Source organism: Herpailurus yagouaroundi, unplaced genomic scaffold (genome assembly GCF_014898765.1).
Source record: "Herpailurus yagouaroundi ecotype Mexico unplaced genomic scaffold, PumYag 208, whole genome shotgun sequence".
Taxonomy (NCBI): Eukaryota; Metazoa; Chordata; class Mammalia; order Carnivora; family Felidae; genus Herpailurus; species Herpailurus yagouaroundi.
Window position 1 is genome coordinate 11058095 of NW_024412439.1, and position 21250 is coordinate 11079344.

The window sequence follows — 21250 nt, forward strand, 5'->3', positions numbered from 1 at the left end:
GTTCTGAAGGGTTAGGGCACGTATATGGGATGGGCCCGTGACTCCTAGGACCCTCGTGTTTGTTTATTGAGGGAGGATCTCTGCGTGCTGTGTGTGTGTGTGTGTGTGAACTACGAGTGAGCGTGCCTGTTGTCTACAGCAGGCGTGTGAGGGTTGTCCCTAGATGTGTGATTTTAGGTTGGTGCCAGTGGTACGGACTCGAGGTGAACAATGCGATGTCGCGATGTATGCACTCTCGGTGAAATGATCACCACCGTCCGGTAATTAGCGTTTCCATCTTCTCGCGCAGTCACCTGTAGGGGAGGGGAGGGTGTCCCCAGTTGCAGTGAGCTGAGCGGTGTCTGGGGCTGGAAGGTGGGGGCGTCCCCCAGAAATGGGCATGGACAGGCCCAGCCCCGGGCCTCGCTCCGGCCGGCCGTGGGAAGTGGGGCTCTCCCCGTTAGTAGACCCTGTGTATAAAGAGACGAGGTTCTCAGCTGACCCCGTGTGCCAGTGAAGGGTGAGTGGGGTGCGCAGGGGGAGTGTTCCCGACTCCGCGTGTCGCCAACGGAAAGGGCTGGGGCAGCCGCAGTGCGGGGAGGGCGGTGGGCCGGGCTGCGGGAGGGGCCGCGGCCTCTGGAGAGAGATGGCGAGGACAGAACCGAGGAGACCGTGCCCAGGAAAGATGGAGATGGTGGGCAGGGGAGGGGGCCGGAAGGCCTCGGACTCCCCGGGAAGCGTCCCCACGGCAGGAGGACCCGCCTTCCAGGGGTGTTTGGGCGTCACTGTCACCGTATCCGGGAACCTCTAACGGCATCAGCGTGTGGGGCCAGTGTCCGCAGCACGGGGGACACTGGTCTCTCCGCCCAGGTTGCCCGTAGTGCCTCTTGTGAACCTGGCGTGGGCTCGGGAAGGCACAGCTTTTTCTGCCGTGAAGTCCCTCCTTCGCTGCCTTCTGGGTGGAGAGAGGGACGTAGGCAGTAAATGACTTCTGCATGGCACACGCCTCCCCTGACAGCTTTTATTTGTCTGCCAGCACACCTCCGAAGGTAAAACGGGCAGGCTCCAAGGCGGACCGGGAGGAAGAGGATTCTCGTGTTCTCTGTTTACCACCCACCCGCTCTTTCTCTCAAGGCGCATTTGTGAGAAGGTGGCCGAAGCGTGTGTCGTACTCGGTCCTTAATTCTGAGCGGCTCAGGAAAGAGTCTTCGAGAAAAGAGGCAGGGGCGCTCCAGAGCCCAGGCGTCAGCGGCAGGAGCGGGTGCCCACGGTGTCTGGGAGAGGAGGCTAGCGCATTTCTCTTTCCTCTCCCGACTTTCTCTTTTCCAGTGTTTTAAATTGTTTTACTTACAGAGGGCATGTGTGTGTGTCAGAGCACGGGAGGGGCAGAGGGAGAGAGAGAGAGAATCTCAAGCAGGCTCCGTGCTCAGCGTGGAGCCCCACACGGGGCTCGATCCCACACCCTGAGATCACGACCGGAGCCAAAATCGGGAGTCGGTCCCTCAACCGACTGGGACACCCAGGCGCCCTCCTCTCTGGTCTTTCTGTTCTCCAGTTGTTGCCTCGAAGACAGAGGTGCGTGCGAACGTCCTCTCAGATTGCAGAGGGAGGAAGGCAGCCTTCCTAGGGTGTGCTCTGGGGGAGAACCACCCCCTGGGGGTGGGTGAGTGGCGGGGGACAGAGCAGTGACGGGGACAGGTGGGCGAAGCCGAGGGACAGGGCTGCCGTCCGCTTCCCGCTGCCCCTGGACCTTAGGACAGCACAGCTTGATGGGCCGGGCTGGTCTCACCACGGCTTGGAGACCCTCTGGCCTCGACGGGTTCTTCACACCGGAACCCCCCTGGGCCCACGTGTCCCACAGCCCTGGGTTGGGGGAAGGGACAGCATGTGGCTCCGAGGCTTGTCGGTTCCCTTGTCCCTAGACCCCCACATGCTCCTTTCTCTTACTTCGGTTCGGAGCTCAGGCTGTTCCAGTACGAGTCCCTTATACCTGGGCGTGGGGTCGCTGCAGAAGGCGTGTGGGTGAGACCGGTAAGCAGTCCTCGCAGCGCAGTTGGTTCTCTCCTCGTGTCATCTCACCGTCCCTCCCAGAGCCCTTGGGAGTGGGCGACTCTCTTCTCGTCCCCCGCCCCGGGGGAACACGCCAGGGCTCATGGAAGGGAGTCCGCGGACCTCTCTGGGGCTGGACGGCCAGTAAACGGCGGATTCCGGGGTGGGACTCGGGTCTGACTCACTGCGGAGCCCGAGCGTGTTGGCTCCTGTGCCGTTGGCTGCCTGCTCCGGGAGGCAGGGCCTGGCGGTGCGTGGGGGAGAGAGGGCCCTGTGTGGCCCACGTCCTAGGCCGTGAGCTTTCAGAGTGGCGTTTCCTCCTGACTTTCATCGTGAACGCGTGGGTGCAGCGAGCAGGCCTCGCGACCTCTCTTGGGAACACACCGCTGTCCCTGTGTCTGTGCTCACGCTGTTCGGAGGCTCGGGGAGTGTGGCCCGTGTCGTGGACGGAGGCAGCCTGCGCGAGGACTGCCTGCAGCCGTTGAGGGGCACGCGGTCCGGATCTGTGTCTCGACAGAGCACAGGCTCTGTTCCTAGACGTGGGGCGTGTTTCGAGAAGCAGGAGTGGGGCGCCAGCCCGAGTCTCTGGGGGCTGCGGGGGGCTGGCATTGGCGGGCACGTGCCAGCAGTGCTGGCTTCCCGGGGCCTGTGCCCGGAACTGGTGGAGATTCGTGGGTGCCGGGCTGCCGGGCGGAGCAGTGACGACAGGAGGGAAGGACACTCCCGGGAATCCAGAAGATTGGGTTCGGAGGAGAGTAGACGGACTCAGAGAGGCCTGTCCTTCAGCAGGAAGAGAGGAGGACTCTCACTCCTGCCTTAAAAATGTTTTTTATCACAGCTAAACAGGCACAAAATGGAGCATTTTAGCCGTGTTAAGTGCGCCGTGCAGCCGTCCCCAGTGCCCATGTCCACACCCGCCTGTCCCCATGAAACGTGAACCCCGGCCCAGGACCCACCATTCCCGCCTCCACCCTTTGTGTGTGTGCGGAGTGGAGCTGGCCTGACGCAGCAGGTGCCTCACTGGTTGAGTCGGGAGAGCTGACCCCTCGCCCGCCCGCCCACCTCCCAGGAGGCGCCAGGCCTGACACGGATACGCGCCAAGTGGTGCAGGAATCCGTGGCGGACAAGGCAGCGGGAAGAGAAGCCAAGGGTCTCTCTCCAGTCATCAGTGCTTCTGGCCGCCTCCCGCTTTCCGGCTCGGCCTGGACCCACCGTGGCGCCTGTACCGGCTCCGACTCCTCATCCTGGGGGCCCAGGGCAGGGGCTGGAGGAAGGTGGGAAGGCCATTCGGGGGACGACGGTAACAAAACGGGGCAGCGTCTCTGCGCGTGTTAAAGGGGAGGAAGAAACCCGCCCTGTGATGGTCCCGTGGGCCCTGCACCTCGCCGTTCGCGGGGGGTGGCCCGCGGGGGGTGCCGCTCTGCCCGGGGGCTCGGTTCCACACACCTGTGTTCGCACAGCGCCAGCAACCTTTCTGGGTGCCCAAGGCTCGGACGTGGACGCAGGGACGATTCGAGTGTCGGGTGGTGTATTCCGAGGTCTCTTCGGAGGGGGGATGGGCCGTAGGAAACCCTGAGCGGCCCTTGAGGCCCCTTTGATGACGGCCTCCTGGAGCCCGGGCAGGCCGTGTCCCCGGTGTGGTGTCCACACACCAGACTCGGAGGGTGACGCAGAGTCGAGTTGGGTTTCTCAGAGCAGAGGTGGCGGGCACGGAGGGCTGCCCCGCTCCCTGGCCTTCCCTTTTCCACGCCACGTGCGGCGGCGTCATTGGCCTTCAAGGGGAGACGGAGGTGGGCTTGGCAGTCAGGTCACCCGGGAGGACGGAGAGCCCCTCGGCACACGGAGGCCTGCCTCGCGGGTCAGCGTCCAGGTCGCAGAGGCCTCTGGCGGCCGGTGGGCATGGTGACTTAGGTCCACCTCTCAGGGCTTTGTCCCCAGATCACCAGTCTTTGTGCCGGATCCCAAAGACAGACGGACGTTTTCTCTGTCTTCTGTGCACGACCTAGACGAGGCCACACGTACTCCACCCCCTTTCAGGGTCTGCCCGGAGTGCCCTCGCGCTCCCGTCTAAAGCCCCCTCTTTTCTTACGTCGAGCCGGGTGTGAGTGGGGGTTGGTGCTCTTCCTTGAACCCAGCCTGTCTTGCCCAGCCCTGGTGCTCAGAGTTTGAGTGAAGGAATGCTCCCGTCGCTCACTCCTGGGGACACCGCTCGCCTTGGGTCTTACCCTGCTGTCCGGCATGGCGCTCTCCCTGGATGTGCTCGTCCGCACCGTTCGCTGGTGAGAGTGAGAAGTCACCTAAGTGCTCGCGTGTAAAGCAGAGCCCCCGCGGGTCATCTCACATCGGTCCAGGTGCCCGTGGGAGGCCAGGGGCTCAGAGCTCGCTAGCTCGGACCTCCAGCGCTGCTCGCTGACCATGGCGCTGCGTTGCCCGGCCCCGTCTAAGTCGGGGGCTCGCGCGCGCTTGGCGGGCCCAGGGTCGCAGCCTCCTCACGTTGGGTAGACTTGACGTCTCCCTGGCTGCTGACCCCGGGGGGCCGGTAGAGCTCCGGCAACACGATGTACGGGGCGGTGAGCGTGGCGTTCAGCGCCCGGAGACCCGGTTCCGGTTTCCGTTCCACCTCTCGTTTCCAGGATGCGTGTCGTGTGGCTGGGACTTGGTTTCCTCGCTTGCAGAATGAAGGGGTGGGACCCGTGGCTCGCAGTCAGAGTCACCTGGGTCACTTCTCCAGCCTTCAGGTGCCAAGCGCTGCTCCCAGAGGCGATCCAGTGGGTCCAGGGTGGAACGGTGACACGTTATTTCCCAGGTGATCTGATGCAGATCGGCCCCCAGAACTACGGGACCGGGTGACCCCTAGAGTCCCTCCAGATCCAGGAGTCCCCTGCTCCCTTCTTCCCTCCCTCCCTCCCTTCCTTCCTGGAAATCCGTGAGTACCTACTGTGTGGGGTGCTGTTTGTTCTCAGTGCTGCCTTAAACGTGCGAGCAGGGAAGGGGTGCGATCTGCGACGTCCCGCGCGCTTCGGGGACGGTGACTGTGTGTGAAGCTGGGTGTGACAGAGTTGAGAGAAACAGGCCAGGGCGAGACAGCCAGGGATGAGGTCTGAGCTCGTCTGGGGAACACCGGCCCCTACTGTAGTGACCTCAGGGGGCCAAGTCGGGGTGTGGGTGGGGGGCTGGGCATCTGGGAAGGACGCAGGATAGGGGAAGGTTCAGAAGGCCTTCAGGCCTGTGAAGCAGGGACATCACTGTCCGAGCGCAGCGGGGACTGAGCCCTGAGCCCACCGGTGCCGCAGAGGGGAGCGGCCAAACCGGGGGAGGGCTGACCTGGGGAGATCGGGGCCTTTTACTGGGCTTTTGAAGACAGGGAGGGGCCTGGAGTAGTGGGGCCTTCCCATCACCACTCATCCCTAAGGGCACAGGCCCTGGAGACAGAGTTCAACTGACGTCCCAGTTCTGTCACTTCCTGGGTGACCTTTGGCGAGGGCCCATTTTTGTCATCTGTCACATGAGGGTGGCAAGGCCAAGGCCTGCCTCCCAGAGCCATTGTGGGGATGGGACACGAGCGTAGGTAAGGTGTCTGGTTGGATAGGTGGGGGCTGCCTGATTTCTCATGAAAGAAAGTCCCAGAAAGGGCATCTCCTGGGGTCTGGACATTCATGTTCTCCCTAGTGTTTTGTTTGGGAAAGAGAAGACCGTCTGGGCTGTGGGTGGGTGAGTCACTGAGGCCCCAGGTGTGAGCCCTCGGGGTCCCCTCTCCCTGCCCTAGAGCCCCTGTAATCCCCAGAAAGTCCTCTAGCCTCGCTGGGGCCGGGACAGAGACCAAGTTCAGAATCTAGTGTCTCAACTCGAGAGTCCTGTTTGTCCTGCTGCCTGGGTGCAGGCGCTCTGGGCCCACCCAGCGGAAGCACCCGTGTGGGGAGGTGGGGGGAGCGGGGCCTCACCTGAGACGCTCTGATGGGGACGCGTGTGTTTGTTGGGACATGAGACCCGGGACCTGGACACAGAAGTGTGCAAAGTGCTTCACTGACTCCGGCCTGGGGCGGGGGCTGCCAGGCCCCTGGCCCAGGGATTTAGCCTTTCCTGCCTCAGGCTTCCGCTTGCTGGGTGATTCTTCCGTGCCCTCTGGTGTCAGCTCACATGTCACTTCCCCAGCAGGCCCTTGGCCCCCTGGCCTGCTGTGACCTCACCTTAGTCCTTCCAGAAGCGCTGCTTCCTGTGGGCTCCGTGAGGGAGGCGGCATTCATGGCCGTGGTTTGGTCTCCGGCAAGCACTCGGTGTTTGTTGAATGAACGTGTGAACTGGCCCCCCAGGCGCAGCGCTGGTTTCTGAGGACAAACGGGAGAGGTGGGCCTGCTGAGAAGTTGGGGGAGCCTGTTGGCTTCATCCTGCCCCCCCCCCCCCCCCCCCGTCCCTGGGGCTGTCATTTGTTCTGAGCTGGCCTTTGGTGGGGCCAAGGAGTATCTGGTCTCCACCCTTTGGAGAATAGCCCTGCTCTTCCTTTCTCAGTCTGTGATTCAGACACGCATCCTTCCCCTCCCTGCCGGCCTCACCCTCCACCTGCTGTGCTGCCTGACTCAGCTCTGTGCCCTCTGCCCTCCTGCCCTTCCTGCTGGCTCTTTCCATGCCCGCTCGTCCCTTGTCTTCCATGTGGCTCCCCCTGCCACCCCACGACACCTGGTTGGCCTCCCATCTAGAATTACTTTTATATTTTTTTAAAGTAATCTCTACACCCAACGTGGGGCTTGAACTCACAACCCCAAGATTTAAGAGGCGCAAGCTCTTCCGTTTGAGCCAGCCAGTTGCCCCACCCCCACCCCAATTTAGAAGGAATGAGGGAAGAGACCATTCACAGGCTTCCTTGGTCATGAGGCTTCCCTGGTCCCTTCCCTTGGATCTGTGGACACCTGACTCCCACGGGAGGAGGTTGGCAATGAGGTGTAATGATCTGTTTGCGCTGCAGCAGAAAACCAGCAGTGAGAAGGCTTATTATTATCCAGCCCCTGATTACTGTTGTCCTCCGTGAGCTCAGGCTCAGTGTGTGCCAGTCTGCACGGGCTCAGCCCATCCCCTGCCACTGCCTCCTCCCTCTCCCTCCTCCCCTTCTCCCACCCTCCTCCCCCTCCTCCTTTTCCACCCCTTCCCTTCTCCTCCCCCCCCTTCCTCCTCCTCTCCGGCCCGCCTTCTCTCCCTCCTCCCTCCTCCTCCTCCTCCTCCTCCTCCCTCTTCCCATACTCTGCCCTTTCTTGTTCTCACCAGTGTCGCCTCCCAGAGACAGCCCTCCCCAGCCCAGTCTCCAGGGCCTCGGATCTGTGCCCTCCCCCCCCCCCTCCGGCCCTCATCCGTCCTCCACTCGGTTCTACTTTCTGTCTGCTTTCTGTGTTCATGCGCCACCACTCTTCACCCCACGTCCCCGTGACCCCAATGGTCTTAATAAGTGACCTCTTGACAGCATTTTCCTTTCCTCTCCGGGAGGTAGTCTGTTCGTAATGATTCTGCAAATCTGCAGCACTTCGTGGATTTCAGAGTGTTCTGACATCCAGGAATTCTTGTGTGCCGGGACTGGGGAGACGGGAAGGAGGCTCTCGGACGTTCTCGGACGTGCTGGTTTGCCTCCATCACGTGGTGCCCAGGCCTTTGGTTCTCAGTGGCTGTTCCCGGCCGCAGCACACTTACCATCCCGCACCTCCGAACCTTCCTGGGCTCGGTCTTCTGAGGTGGGACCTCTGCCCTTCCCTCCCTCCCTCCCAGCCTCTGCCCACTTCCGTTTCGTTCCCAAAGTGCGCTGCTGGCTCCTCCGGGACGCCTTCCCTTGATCCCTTCTTGCCCGGTTGCGTCCCAGTCTTTGGATCTTTATTAACGTTCTTGTTTGGGTTTTGCCGACTATGTACGAGTTCACTGCTTTAAAAAAGTGCCCTTTCCAGGGGCGCCTGGGTGGCGCAGTCGGTTGGGCGTCTGACTTCAGCCAGGTCATGATCTCGCGGTCCGTGAGTTCGAGCCCCGCGTCGGGCTCTGGGCTGATGGCTCGGAGCCTGGAGCCTGTTTCTGATTCTGTGTCTCCCTCTCTTTCTGCCCCTCCCCTGTTCATGCTCTGTCTCTCTCTGTCCCCAAAATAAATAATAATAATAATAATAAAAAAAAGTGCCCTTTCCATTGATACGTAGTATTTACCAAGCGTATGAATCACGGAGCGCCGGGTCACGTGACAAAAAGGGACTCACTTTTACCGGCTGCCCGGTGCGTTGCTTTTAAGTGAATATTCGTGGATTACTAGAAGAGTGGAGAGAAACCCAAAACTAGCGTTAGAAACCATTGATTGCATCAGGGAGGAAGGAAGGTTTTTCTAGAGAGCACCAACTTTCTTTTCTCTTTCTTTCTTTCTTTTTTTTTTTTTTTTAAGTTTCATTAAGTAGTTTCTACACCCATCACATGGCTCAAACTCATGACGCTAAGATTGAGTCGGATACTCTTCCACCTGAGCTAGCCAGGTGCCCCAACTTTCTTTTATTTTTGTATTTATCGTTCAGCAGACAGATTTTGAATGTGGCCCTGACCCCCAAGAACTTAGCCTGGCAGAGGAGACAGACGACTACAAAATTTTTCACGCGAATGTAACTGGTGCCGCGAAAGGGGCAGTAGAGGGTCCCGTGGGAGCAGGGAGGCAGTCCGGGAAGCCTCCTGGAGGAGGCCGTGTCTGCACTGAGCTCTGGAGCGACGGGCCGGCCGGGATCGGTGCGATTGGAGGAGTGAACGGCAGGCACAGAGCCCCAGGTTCCAGCTGCACCTTGGCAAACATGTCACTCCTGGAGCCTTGGTTTTCTCATTTGTGAAATGGGCAGTAACTCCTGCTTGGCTCACTTCCCTTGCAGGTATGAGGTGCAAATGAGATGGTGGCCGTGAGCCATCCGGCTGCCACGTGCAGCGTTTGGCTGGTGGCCGCGGTGGCCCCCAGCCGCAAGGTGACAGAACGGACTGCTGGCCAGAGACAGAAGCGGGTTCCGTGGCAGAGCCATGATCAGACTGCCGTGACTCCGTATGACACGTTGACAGCCAAGTCCCTTAGTCGCCGGGGAGGTGGAGGAAAGGCCGATGCGGGGTGCGGCCTTCACCCCGAGGCCAGAGGGTGCCCCCCTTCTCTCTTTCCCCCAGAACACCCTGTGGGCAGGCCGAGCCTCAGAAGCAAGCTGTTTATCTTTTAGGTGTTGGGGTTTATTTTTAAATTTCTGACTGTGGTGGTATTTATTTTTTCCTTTCCCTTTCCCCACTTTCTCCAGCTCAGCCTCAGAAAGAGACCATCTGTCCCCTGCCTTGCCTGTGGCCATTTTAGAACCAGCACCGGGGCTGCCGGCCCCCCTTCTCCTTCCCTCCCTCCCCACTGCTGACTCCCCTGCCCCTTTCCCCACGCCGCTCCCCAGGCACCCTCCAGCTCGCCAGGGGGGTCCCGGTCTGCGCAGCCGGGTCTGGGGGCAGCCCGGGCATCGAGGCACGCGGGGGACCGCTCCCCGCTCCTCGCGTGGGCAGGGCCCTCTGCTCTGACTGGTTTCCCATTAGAGCAGTCTTTGTGCTTGTGCGTGCGTCGTGTCTGAACCTGTTCCTGCCTCTGCGCGTGTGTGTGTCCTTCTGCCACAGGGACCGGGAGGAGAGACTTGAACTGTCCCTCCCCCAGCACATAAACATCTCCTGGTTTCTGTCCTTCCCCTCTGCTCCCTCCGTCCCGCGCGGCACCCCCACTGAGCACGTGAGGACACGTGTGGTGGTCACCGACCCGAGGGCCGTACTTCCCCGCGTGGAGCCAGAACCCAAGGGTCCGATTCGGCCCCAGTGTGAGGGGCAGGTTGGCCAGAGAGGGGTGGACGGTCGGGTTTGGGAGCAGGGGACATGGGGAAAGGCGTCTTTGCAGGTTTTCTTTACTACTGGACGTGCTGGCCTCCGGGGAGCCGGTGGAGGCTTAGCCCTCCTGGTGCTCGCGCCCTCCTGGCCCTGGGCGGTGGGTGGGCTTCCTTCCTCGTCCCTGGGGCACGGGGTTCGCCAGAGGGCCAGGCTTGGCTTCGAGCCTGCTTTCCCTGCAAGCCCTTGGGGTAGAAACGAGCTGATGGCACCCTGCCCCCCACGCGTGTCGCTGGCACGGGGGTCCCGGGCACGACACTGACTCCCCCAGGAGGGCCGTCTCCCGCGGGGGTGGGGGAGGCGGGGAGGTGTTCTGATGAGACCCGGGCCACACACTCTTCCTCAGAGACACGCCCCCACCTGTGGCACTGTGGGCGTCCATGCACACGCGTCCTCTGGCTGCTCACAGCCAAGTGAAGGGGGTCAGTGTGTACGTCCCTGTGCGGAGTACTGCCCCCTCCACGTGTCCCGGGGACCGGCCTGCTAGGGCGCCTGTCTACCCTGCCCCTCAGCCCCCTGCCCTGCCCGGCTTGGCTGCGGTGCTCCGGGCTGGCCGTGGTCCTCTGGCCCCGGGGGTGGGGCTTGAAGCTGCTCTGCAGGGCAGGGCAGCCCCGTTCAAGCTCGCGCAGGCTGGGGCCCTTCCCCCAGGCCGGGCCTTGGTACCACGTCGCCCCTGCCCCTCGTCCCCTTTGTGGGGGCCTCCTCGGTCACAGGAAGAGCTCAGGAAAACAGGCCTATTGTGTGGGGCCGCCGTGTGCAGCCCGGTCTCCGCACCAGATAAGTGGAGGCTCCGGGGCCCTGGCAGCCGCCGATCCAGGCTCTTCCACGCGGGAGAGGCATCTGGCGCAGGATTCCGCCGCACCGCCCTCGGGTCCTGCTGTGGACACGGCTCCCCACTCTCTTCCCTGGAGCCCCTTCCCCGTCCGCCTGGTAGGAGTGAGCCTGCCTCCACTGGGGGGACGGGGGCGGGGGGCGGGGGGGGGGGGCTCCTGCGGCCCCTCCCCCAGCCCTGGTCCTCCTGTCCAGGGCAGCATGGCACCTCTGGGCCCCGGTTACAGTGGCAGGACCTGCCAGGGCACATCCCAGTGAGTGACACTGCTGGGCCTGCAGCACAGGGCAGACCGGCCCTTCCCCAGGCCTTGTGGTTCTAGTTCTTTCTACCACTCCAGAGCCTCCTAGAATCTTCTGGGAGTTCTGAGTGGATAGACCCTTCTAGCTCTGAAATTCTGTATTTATAAGACCCTGGTGGGGGGAGGGGAGGGCCTGGCTGGCTCAGTAGAGCATGTGACTCTTAATCTCAGGGTTGTGAGTTCGGAGCCCCATGTGGGGTGTAGGCCCCCAGGTCAGCAGAAAAGTAGGGGGTTGGTTTCCGCATCCTGCCTCCTTGCCCTGCAGTCGGCTAACGTCTCACGTTGTGGCATATGTGACTCCTGTCGGCGTGTTCCTTCCCTCTGTGTTGGTGTCTGACTTAGAAGCTCCTAGAAGGCACAGCCAGAGTATTTAAGGAGGCACTGTTTGACAGGCTCTTAAAAAAAGATGTGGTGATAACAATTTGCATTTGCTAAAGTACTTCACAAAACCTTCACCCCTCAGGGGGTTTCGTGTACCCGAGCAGACAGTGCAGGAGGTGTGGGGGGAGGCCTACCTTAGTGCAACCGGGCTGGAGACCCGGGCTCAGCCCTGCCAGGTCTGGGCCACTTGTGACAAATGTGCCCCCAGCCCTAAGGTGCTTGCCTGCTTTGGCCCATCTGTCACCTGCCCCTTTCCTCCTGGACCCCGCAGGGCCAATTCCCCCCAGTTGTGAGGGAGGAGCCGGGGTCTCTCCTTCCCTTGCCCGATGGCCTTGACCTCAGCCCTGAACTTCAGTTAGCAGCCCCACTGCCTCCACATTGCAGCCCCCCGAACCCGACTGCTCTTGGGAGGAGGACGCGGCCTTCCTCTGCACCCTGACCTCAGTCCCAAGGGCTCCCTGCTTCGCGAAGGGGAAGGAGGCGTCAGCTGGGGCCCCAGCCCTGCTGCTTGTCAGAGTTGTGAGTTGTGAGCGCTGGTTCCCCTTTTCTTCCTCCAGATGGGAGTCTTAGGGGGGGAAGCAGGCGAGAGAGAGCCAGGTGCTGGCCCTGGGGGTCACCATTTAGGACTGAGGAGGAGGGTCCAGAGGGACAGTCCCTTCCTCCTGCCCTTGGTGTGTCCTCGCACGCGGTGTGTGTGCACCCAGCCGACTCCCCTCAGCTGCCCTTGCTTCGTGGGGCCCACAAGCGCCAAGTCGCCCAGCATCGGAGGAGCACCTGGAACCGGAGGAGACCGGCCTGGGGGCCGGGCGGTCCTGTGCACGGACCACACCACCCAGCTGGGGGGACACCGCCCTTGCAGCACACGTGTGGCCACCACTGCGGCCGCCGCCTCTTTGCATCTGAACGTGCGTCATCAGACATGGCGAGTGGCGTCACGCAGGAAAGCCAGCGCCCCTAACCTGGCCCTGCCACTCTGCCCTGCTACTTGTGCCCGAGCCCCGCCCGGCAGTCGTTGCTTCCGGCATTGTTATGACGCCCTCTGTGTCTCCCCCGTGGCCTGGAGGCTCACCTGGAGGCGTTACAAAGTTGTTTTTTTTTTTTAATTTTTAAATGTTTATTTTTGAGGGACAGAATAGAGACAGAGCGTGAGCAGGGGAGGGGCAGAGAGGGAGACCACAGAATCCGAAGCAGGCTCCGGGCTGTCAGTGCAGAGCCCGACGCGGGGCTCAAACCCACGAACTGCCAGATGGTGACCTGAGCTGAAGTTGGAGGCTTAACTGACCTAGACCCCAGGCGCCGCACGTTACAAAGTTGTAACGTTTGTGAAACACGGAAGGTGAGAAAGGCTTCAGTACAGAAGCTCTTGCGAGGGAAAGAGCGCAGACGGTAAGTCTGCGCCCTCACCGTGCAGCAACGTGCGGCCGACCCTGGCCCGCCGGGGTGCCCGGGGCACGGACGCCCGCAGCCCCAGATCTGCGTGGTCTCGGCCTCCCCGCAAACTTAACTACTGGTGGCCTGCTTCCACTGCAAGCCTTAGCGACCCACGGTCAGGGGATTGTGCGCTGCGAGAAAGAAAGCATACGGGAGAGAAAACGCATCTCCAGTGCTGGCCTGTGCTCATGGAAGAAATACGCGCGTGTTCGGAGTCCGCTGTGGTCCCGTGTGTGATGCCTTTTCACTCAGGCCCGTCCGGCGTGGCGCCCGCGTACCCCCCGAGCGGTGTTCCACCCGTAAAGAGCTTCTGTCCCGGGCGGGAGATGAGACACGTAACCATGTGACGAGTAGCGAGGGGGTCCCGCTGGCTCGGGGCCAGGTCAGATCAAGGGAAGGCTGCGTCACGGGCTCCGGAGCCCGTCGGCTGCTTGCCTTTGGACGAGTCACTTCCCTTCCCCGAGCCTCCGTTTCCTCATCTGTCGGCCAGAAACGACAGCGGCTTCCGTGTCCTGCAGTCCTGTGGGGTTCAGTTACTCGGCACGTGTAAAGCTCGTGGAGCAGGGCTGGCCACCAGGAGTAATTTTCACTGACTTTCAGCCCGGAATCTCACTGCGGTCTGATGCGGCACAGCCGCTGCTTTGGCTCCGGGGGCGGTTCCGGGTTCCTGGTGACACCAGGGGACAGCTGGAATCCGTCGGGCGTCCTGTCCTCACTTCCACCCCCTCCACTCTGCCCTGTTCTCGGGGGCCCTCCTCCCACTAACAGCCTCCGCGTCCCTGCGTCTGACCTGCTCACGGCCTCTCCAGCCCTGACTCCGTGTGCCGTCTGGCGTCTTCCCTCTGGGTCCTAGTCGGGGAACGGCTGGTGTGGGAGGTCCGCCCCAGCGTGTCTTTTCTCTGTGGCCTTGGACTGCCTACCTTGGGTCGGGAACCCGGCTGAGGGCCAGGAGCTGTGACTCGGGGAAGGGAGGAACCAAATCGGGGGGTACCTGGGCGGCCCAGCTGGTGGGGAACGTGTGACTCTTGATCTCAGGGTCGTCAGTTGGAACCCCATGTTGGGTGTAGGTATTACTTACAGCTTTAAAGAGCAAAGAAATGAGACCAAATGGTTGGAAACATGGTCCCTTAGGCAAAGGAGCTTTGAGCAGGGCAACGCAGGCCTCGGAGTCAAAAGTTTTTAGGGCAGAGCTCGGCTCTGCCACTTTCTGGCTGTACTCGACTCCGGGCGGGAAACGCACTTGTTCCAAACCCCCTTCACCTGTGATTCGAGCAAGCCACCAGCACCTTCCTCCACGTCTGTCATAACCCTGTACTTCCGGAGCCCTCAGCAGCGCCAGGAAGAACGAAGATGCCAGGTTGCCAGCTACTTAATTGTTAAAGGGCTGTGGGAAGAGTGGGCCGCGAGACAGGTGTCTGAGACAGACCTGTAAGCGGGACGGGTAAGGGCCACACAGAGGGGACAAGTGATAGCGTCCCCTGCCCGTAGGAGAGCACCAGAGGGCTCTTAGACCCTGCTGTCCTCACTAGAGTCCCTCCCTGAATTCCTGGACTTGGGAAGGGTGTTGTCCTAGTGCCCTGATGTGTCTGTGGCACAGACAAGCCCCTCGCTTATAATTAAAGTGTTTGCCTCCCCCCTCAGACTGTCAGCAACGTTGTGGCAAAGACCACCTCATTTCATTCACCGCTGCATTCCTGAGCCCAGCATGGACCCTGGCGCACGGGGAGGAAGTGATGACATAGCCATTAGGTTGACAGCTTTGTGGGGAGCGGACTTGAGCATTTAGAACCGTAGAGAGTGAGCCGGAATGTTCTCTTGTTGACCGTGACCTCAGAGAGCTTAAGTGACTTACCCCCAGACACACAGCCTCTTAGCAGCAGAGCCAAAAACGGGAACCGAGTTCCCTAACTCTGAATCACGTAGATTTTATCATTTTCTGTGCTTGGCTCAGGACTTTGTATGTGTTACCAGACCAAGAGCACTTTGAGGGCCCCCTCCCACGTTTGTAGGGTTACTTTCTTCGTGTGGAAACCGTCCCCGATCAAAACAGTCTGAGTGCCGTGGGACCTGCTCATCAGATTTTTTTTTTAATTGTGTTTTGTTTTTATGAAGTAATCTCTGTGCCCAACGTGGGGCTCAGACTCACGACCCTGCGATCTAGAGTCCCATGTGCTTCTGCCTGAGCCAGCCGGGCACCCCAGCTTCGTCGATACTAGAGCTCACATAGCACAGGGTTCTGTAAAGTAGACGACGGTGGCTTCACAGACTTGCTGTCGCCACAGTCCAATGTCAGAGCGTTGTCATCAGCCCCAAGTAAGATCCCGTGCCCGCTGGGAGTCACCGCCATTCCCCTGCTCCCGGAAGCCGCCACTACTTTCTGCCCCTACGGATTTGCCTGCCATTGACATTGCACAGAAATGGAGCCATTCAACACGGGGCTTTGCGACCGGCTGCTTCCACTTAGCGTGTTTTCAGGGGTCGTCCACGTTGTGGTGTGGGTCATTGTTTCATACCTTTCCGTTGCCAAATAATATTCTGTTGCACGGGTATTTATCCGTTCACCAGCTGATGGACATTGGGTTATTGCCGCTTCTCGGCTGCTGAGAATAACGCTCATGTGAACGCTACGTGTACAGATTCCTGCGTGTACGTATGTTTTCCGTTCTCTGGGACGTCTACTTGCTGAGTCATGTGGGAACTTTCTGTCTTACATTTTGCGGAACTGCCAAACTGTTTCCCAAAGTAGCTGCACCATTTTACGTTCCCACCAGGGCTCCAAGTTCTCCACATCCTCGCCAGTGCGTGTCGTTGTCCGTCCTTTTGAGTTAGCCCGTTCGTGGCCATGTGTGGCTAATGATGCTGAACATCTGTTGAGGTGCTTATTGGCCACACTGTAGATCCTTGGAGAAATGTCTATTCAGATCCTTTGCCCGCTTTTTTTCTTTTAACTTTTAATCTTTTATTTGTTTTTGAGAGACAGAGAGTGTGTGTGAACCTGTGTGTGTGTGAGCAGGGGAGGGACAGAGAGAGAGGGAGAATCTGAAGCAGGCTCCAGGCTCTGAGCTGTCAGCACAGAGCCCGACATGGGGCTCGAACCCACGAACCGTGAGATTGTGACCTGAGCCAAAGTTGGACGTTTGAGCCACCCAGGTGCCTCCTTTGCCTACTTTTTAATTGGGTTGTCTTTTTATTATTTTATTCTTAAGGAGTCCTTTTTGTATTCTGGATACGAGTCCCTTATCTGATATTTATTTTTTCATTTATTCATTATTTGAAGCTGATTCATGTATTATTTCTGAGAGAGGGAGAGAGAGTGGGCGTGTGTGTGCGTGCACAAGTCGGGGAGGGGCACAGAGGGGGAGACAGAATCCGAAGGAGGCTCCAGGCTCTGAGCTGGGGCTCAAACTCATGAACCATGAGATCATGACCTGAGCCGAAGTCAGATGCTTAGCCAACTGAGCCACCCAGGTGGCCATCTGATACATAATTTAAAATGTTTTCTCTCATTATGTGGGTTGTCTTTTCTCTTTCTTGTTGGTGTTCTTTGAAGCTCAACAGTTTTAAATTTTGAGGAAATCCAATTTATGGTTTTTGTTGTTGTTTATGCTTTTGGTGTCATTTGTAAGAAACCATTGCCTGATCCAAGGTCATAAAAATTTACTCCTGTGTTCTCTTTTAAGGTTTCTGTGGTGTTAGGGGGCAGGGGAAAAAAAAGATTTCTATGATTTTAGCTCTTATATTTTTAGGTTTGTGATCCATTTCATGTTAACATTTGTCTATGGTATGAGGTAGGGATCCAGTGTCATTCTTTTGCATGTGGACACTCAGTTGCCCCAGAATCATTTGTTGAAAAGACTGTGGAATGACTTGGTACTCTTGTTGAAAATCAATTGACCACAAACTCAAGAGTTAATTTTTGGATTCTTTAGTTCCAGTCCACTGATCTGTATGTCCACCGTTATGCCAGTACCACACTGTCTTTATCACTGTTCTATGTAGTCAGTTTTGAAATCGGGAAGTGTGAGTCTTCCAACTTTGTTCTTTTTCAAGATTGTTTGTGTCTTCTGGATCCCTTGCATTTCCATAGGATTTTTAGGATAAGCTGGTCAGTTTCTGCAAAAATGCCCACTGGAATTTTGATAGAAGTGCATCGAATCTATAGATACTAACAATATTAAGCATCCTGATCCATGAACATGGGAAATCTTTCTGTTTACGTAAGTCTTTAACTTATTCCAACAATGTTTATAGTTTTCAGTGCACGTGTCTGACACTTTGGCTAAATGCATTCTTCTGGATGCTAGTATGAATGGAGTTGATTTCTTAATTTCATTTTTGGGTTATTCGTTGTAGTACATAGAAATACAGTTGGTTTTTGTTTACTAGTCTTCCATCCTGCAACCTTGCTGAATTCATTGATTAGTTCTAATAGATTTTTAGTAGATTCCTTAGAATTTTCTGCACCCTTGATTATGTCATCTGCACACAGAGAGTTTCCCTTCTTCTTTTCCAACCTGGATGCCTTTTATTTCTTCTTTCCTAATCACCCTGGCTAGAACCACCAGCGTAACATTGAATAGAAATGGCAAGAGTTGACAACCTCGTCTTACTCTCAGATTATTTTTTAAAAATGCACGTCCCCTTAGTCCTGTTCTTGAGAAACTTAAATCTCACTGTCTCCACCGTGACATCGAAGTCGGAATTCATGGGTGGGATAGCTTGGGAAGACTTTCAGGGAGGACTTCCTGAAAACAGCGGGATTTGGCTTGGCTGACAGGAAAAGGTCATTTGTAGGCAGGGCTGGTGTGAGGACGGAGGGGCTGAGGGGCCATCACGGGAGGGCAGTCGTTCATCAGTTTGTGGCACAGAGATGCTGCCCGCGCTGCTGCCTGAGGTCACGCAGACCTACTGCTACCGGGGACCCCACACCCCATCCCCTGCCAGTACCTCCCTGAGGTGCAGCTTCTCGGAGTGTGTTAGAACCGCCGGGAGGGGCCGGGGGGGGGGCAGGCATCTATTAAATGTATAGATTCTGCTCCTCCCCCCAGGCCTGTGTGCTAAACCAGAGCCCCTGGAGCCAGATCCTAGGAGTCCGTTCCCGAGTGATTCTCCTATACCGTGAGGTTTGAGAGCCCGCACCCTGGACACCCTGTGTAGGCCTCTCTTCCCCAGCTTCTCCTCCCTATCTGGGCCCCCACCCTGAGTGTGAGCACCGAGAGGAAGAGCTGGAGGAGGCCTCCAGCAGTGTCGTCCTGGGGCTGGGCCTGCATGCAGGGGCCGGGACTGGGGGACTGGCTGGTGCTCCCCAGGAGCAGAGCACCTCCTCCGGAGGGTCCTCCGGATCCCCAGCGAAGAGAGTGACTGAGCACGCGGACAAGGCACGTTCCAAGGGCCCGCGTGTGAGGCCAGATCAGTGCAGGAATCCCATTTGAACTGGGCCTTCTGAATCCTCGGGTGTGTGCATTGGGGAGAAGCCAGACTTGTGCGGCGTCACCACTGTAAGCCCGTGGGGCGTGCCATCTACACAAGGTGGGATGTATACGGACACACACGCCCTCACGAGACCCATCCAGCGCGCCTCATCGGTCCCCTGTCTCTCTGTCTTCTTCCTCCGCGGTCATGAGACGCCTTCCTGTCTCCACAACCATTTGTCTGCCCTGCTGCCTGTCACCTGATCCCTTCCTCTTGGTCAGGCTTCCCCAGGGGCTGCTGTGCCCCTGGGCTCCGCTGCCCCTCGCCCGCAGCCCCTCTGGCCACACAGATGTTCCCGGTGCTCCCCCCAGGCGTGCTCCCCTCAGGCTGTCCTGCTATCCCCGTGCGGATGCACAGCTGTTCCTCAGGGGCCAGCCTCAGCTCCTCTGTTCCTCCTCCCTGTCCACTCCACCCAGTGTGGTCTCCTCCAGGAGCCTGTGGGACGTGCCAGGCCTGACGGATGGCTGTCCCTGAGGCTGTGAGAGGGACCTTTTCCCAGTCCGACGCCCCGAACCGGTCAGTGCCCGCGTCCTCCTGGAAGGTTGCTCTGCAGGAGCCTCCACTCCACTGGAAGCTTCTCGAAGCCTGGACAGCCCACAGTGTTCTTCTCGCATAAAATCCGCACCGCTGCCTCGGGGCACTCGGCCTGTCGACTGCGGGTCCATCGGGGACCCTCTGTGCTTCTCGTGTGTTGGGCTCCCGTTGTGTCCGCTGGGGGGTCGCCACCCTGGATTATCTGTGCTCGGTAAACGTTTAACAGGTGAGAGAAGCAAGGGACAGCTGCCTTACAGACCTCCCTGCTCGGGGCCCAGCCCGGCCCAGGGCGGGCACAGACCCAGCCTCGGAAATTATCCACCGGCTGGCTACCGATGGGGGCAACGCAACCGGCATGGAGGTGTCGGGACTCTGTTCTGGGAGCTGGAGGGGACCGGGAGGCAGGAGCCCGGGGCCGGGGCGGGACTGAGGGGAGGGGAGGAAGGACAGGGTGACCCGTGTGGAAAACGGTGCCGCTGTTGACAGGCGGAGAAGGGACAGCCTCCCGAGCATGTTCCGTGCAAGCTGTCGGGCACCGTGACTGTGTGTCACATGCCTGGTCTCGACCTGATTCTCGGAACGACCCTTCCCAGCAGGTGCGGCCGTCCTGGTTTGTGGGTCAGGAAACGGGCTTGGAACCGCAAACCCGGACACTGTGTCTGACCTCAAGGGTGGCTCTCATACCCCTGTGTCTCCCACACACGTGAGGAGGAGGCGGGTCGGGGTCCGAGATGAGATCTGTCTGTGCCGGTTTGAGGTGCTCGCGGTGCAGTGGTCGGACTCGTGGGGGCATCGTGCTTCCCATTGGCTGAGGAGCACCCCTCTTGCTGTCTCCGTCCGTGTCGGAAGCGGGGACCTGCCCACAGGCAGAGGTCGGAGGTGCCAGCGCGGGTGAGCCCGTCCTGGGGGCTGCGGGGCCCCCTCCCCGAGCGTGGAGCTGCGGGCGCTCGAGAGAACAGGGCCCGGTCTCCTCGCACGTCTCGGTTCAGACAGACCTGGCGCTGGTCCCCCCACGGTGACAGCTTGTCCCTCTCCTGTGGGCCCGCTGTTTGTTTGAGACCCGGTCAAGGTTGCCTTGTTGGTGTGGTTTTGGTTTCGGCCACACAGAGCCACGACATCCCGGGCCGGTCAGCGCGGCCCCGAGAGGAGGGGCAGCCCTGCCCCGCGGACGACCCGAGCGGTCCGGGATGGGCCGTCGGCCCCGCGCTGCGCTCGCTGCTTCCCTTTCTTCCGGCTCCGGGACACGGTGGCGCACGCTGTGACCAGGGAGGTCGGTGTGGATGCTCTGCGGAGGCCTCGGGCTGGTGCCTCCCTGCTGATGGCAGTGGACCCAGGGTGAGGGGCTCTTGCATTTGGTTTTCCAGAAATCCTAGCTTGGTTTTCAGAGTCGGGGCGAAAGGGGTGTCGGGTCGTATCCTTTTCAGGTTGTCGGCACAGAGGCCCCGGCCCGGCTCTTCTCGGGACGTCCTTCCCGCGGGTGGGGTCCCTCGGGCTGGCGCCCCCCGCCTCCCGCTCCGAATCGAGTCCCGCCGGCGGGGGTGCGGGCGGCCGCCAGCAGCTGCGGTCCCGCGGGCCGTGAGCCTCTGCGGAGGCTTTGTCTGAGCCCCGTGCCTCTCCTGGCACCGCTGGCTCCAGAAAGCGGGGACTGAGAGTGCCGCGTCCCCACCGCCCCTCCCGGAGGCCCTCTCGCTGTCACCTGCTCTTCCCGAGAGTGCCCCCAGCCCCGGCCCCCGGAAGCCCTGGGTCTCAGGACCGGGAAGAAGAGGGACAGGGACCCAGGAGGGAGGCTCTCGAAGCCGGCCCCCCGCTGGCTTTCCCCGTCCCTGCTTCTACAAAATGAAATAACAGTGCCGATTAACTCCCATTGCACACGTGCTCCGTGCCAGGCAGGGGCTCAGGCTTTTTATGGGCGTCGCCTCACTTCAAATTGACCCCAGCTCTGGGGGCGCGTCCTCGGGCGCCCCCGCTTCGCACGTGAGGCCGCAGACTCAGCGTGTCACTGAGCGTGAAGTCAGGAGCACGTCTGGAAAGCCACCTGGTCCCCAACGTCCATTTTCTCTCACCTTCTTCTGACTTTTCCTCTAGAACGTGAACTCTGAACCAGCCCAGGAAAAGCGCAGCTGGCCATCGGGGTTCCCCTGAGGCCCTTCGTAGTATACCAGGGTGTCCTCTTCCCACTGGATCCCTCTTCCCCGCTCTGGCTCATAGTCCTGTTCTGAGGCCCTGACGCTTCCTCCTTCTCCCCCTCTCGTCCCCCTCCCTGCAGGACCCCGCTGGAATCTTTGAACTGGTGGAGGTTGTGGGCAATGGAACTTACGGGCAGGTGTACAAGGTGAGACTCACGTGTGGGAGGGTGCCCGTCGTCCGCGGGGCCCTTTTGGGAGGGTGAC

At 59.7% G+C, this 21250-nt stretch overlaps 1 protein-coding gene across 12 annotated transcripts in view; it reads left to right on the top strand.

Moving 5' to 3' along the window:
• The window catches only part of MINK1 (misshapen like kinase 1), a 47623-nt gene that overhangs the window by 10737 nt on the left and 15636 nt on the right, over positions 1–21250 (top strand). For all 12 annotated transcript variants that reach the window (XM_040453474.1, XM_040453466.1, XM_040453463.1 and 9 more), the window contains exon 2: positions 21127–21192. In XM_040453474.1, the coding sequence (XP_040309408.1) occupies positions 21127–21192 (66 nt within the window). The remainder of the gene's footprint in view (positions 1–21126; positions 21193–21250) is intronic.